The sequence below is a fragment of the Crocodylus porosus genome, unplaced genomic scaffold (genome assembly GCF_001723895.1).
Source record: "Crocodylus porosus isolate Cpor-Errol unplaced genomic scaffold, CroPor_comp1, whole genome shotgun sequence".
Lineage (NCBI taxonomy): Eukaryota > Metazoa > Chordata > Crocodylia > Crocodylidae > Crocodylus > Crocodylus porosus.
The window spans coordinates 1,078,844-1,080,634 of NW_017728944.1; the positions used below are offsets into that span (position 1 = coordinate 1,078,844).

The 1,791-nt window shown below is 51.4% G+C and overlaps 1 protein-coding gene across 1 annotated transcript in view; it reads left to right on the forward strand.

Moving 5' to 3' along the window:
• The window catches only part of LASP1 (LIM and SH3 protein 1), a 57,072-nt gene extending 55,537 nt beyond the window's left edge, over positions 1-1,535 (forward strand). Inside the window, exons 6-7 of the mRNA XM_019550266.1 lie at positions 239-339; positions 1,190-1,535. Of these exons, the coding sequence (XP_019405811.1) occupies positions 239-339; positions 1,190-1,363 (275 nt within the window). The 3' untranslated portion in view covers positions 1,364-1,535. The remainder of the gene's footprint in view (positions 1-238; positions 340-1,189) is intronic.
• Positions 1,536-1,791: the final 256 nt, after the last annotated feature.

Below are 1,791 nucleotides of genomic sequence, written 5' to 3' on the forward strand. Positions count from 1 at the left end.
ATGGGAACCACATTGGCCCTCTTCCAGTCCTCTGGCACCACACCAGAGCACCACGAGTGCTTGTACAGCCTTGCCAGGGGTCCCGCAATGACCTCAGCTAATTTTGTGCTTCTTCCTTACAGAAGGGAATGCCCTTTCATAGTTGGCTGTCCCTCTGAGAGATGCAGAGCTCAGTGTCTCCATCCTTTTGCACACAGCAGCACTTTGTGGCTAATGGGCACTGTGTTTCCTTTTACAGCCTACCAGCAGCAGCAACAACAGCCTCCATCTCATTCCTATGGCTACAAGGAGCCTGCTGCTCCAGTCTCTATACAGCGTAGTATCCCTTCCGGAGGAGGGGTGAGTATTGCCTGGAGGATAACAGTGATACTGAACAGGCCTAGCTGTGATGCCAGTTGCCCAGTCCTTAGTCATAGCAGATGGTGTAGGTCAGTGTTTGCTCCAGTCGGATATGCTCTTCCAGCTGCTGCAAACTCTCCTGCATTGACAGGGAAGAATTTAGATTCCCTTAGCTCTCTTGCTCCCTTGATGCTGTGGTGAAAATAATGACAAGTCTCCTATGCTTTTGCTGCCTTGTTTCCAAGGCTGTGGTCCTGAGCTCTGCCTCCTGCATTGCTGTGCTTAACCTGGGGCCCTACACTGCTGCTTACTGACGAGGGGAGGTGTTTCTAGGTCTTTTACTGACCTTTGCACAGCCAGCTTTTCCCTCCTTGCCTCCCTCCTCTCCCCTTGATTTGCAGGCTTTTCTCTTCTGTACAGCATGTGGCTGCTCTGGGGATGGGATGTTTTTGTCTGGGTTTCTTTGTGTGTGGGGGGGGTGCCTTTTCATGGGCTGGGTAGGGGCTAGAGCAGTGGTTCTCACTCTCAAGAGACTCAAAGCACCTCTCAGAAAATGCTGGCTCTTCATTTTTCATTTGTTTGACTGCAGAAAAAATAATAGAGCAATTCTTTTGTTGCAAAGAACTTGGACTTCAGTGGGTCAGAACACTATGGATTCCCGCTTAGGTTCTCTAGCTTTACCTTCCAACTCATGTAGGTGTCTGGAAATCTAACAGTGTTAATGTGTCATGGGGTGCCAGGCAACCCTTAAAATGATCTTGTAGCACCCCAGGGTGCTGCAGCACCTTGGTGGAAATAGCTGTGCTGGAACTTCTCATGTGTTGCTGACTCGTTTCTCCCTACCCTGCAGAAGCGGTTCCGTGCTGTCTATGACTACAATGCAGCTGATGAAGATGAGGTCTCCTTCCAAGACGGTGACACCATCATCAATGTGCAGCAGATAGATGATGGATGGATGTATGGCACTGTGGAGCGCACAGGGGACACCGGCATGCTCCCAGCCAACTATGTGGAGGCCATCTGAGCCTTGAGGAGAAGGGGGGACACAACCCAACACCCAAAGCACCCTGCTCGCACTGGGGCCCCCCCATCGCGTGTGCGTGTCTCATCCAGCACCCTTCTGCCATTCCTCCACCAGAGCTGCATCCCTCTCATGTCCATACTTTGTGTTCTGAAACTCTGCAGCTGTCTCCCGGTTTCTCTTGCCAATGTAGCTTTTTTCATAGATCCCATAGCTCTGTTGGGACTCTGCAGGAGATCTGTCTAGTGACCACACCATATGACCCAAAAGCCCAAACCATTGCAGCTTTTCTTCCCCCTCCTACCTCTTCCTTGTAACTGTCAAGGGGTTTAGGGCACCAGTTGGGGGCCCTGCCTCTCCAGAGGCACTTTCTGACTGGTGGAAACAGGTTGAGTCACTGGGATCCTGAACACTGGGAGAATCCCAGCTAC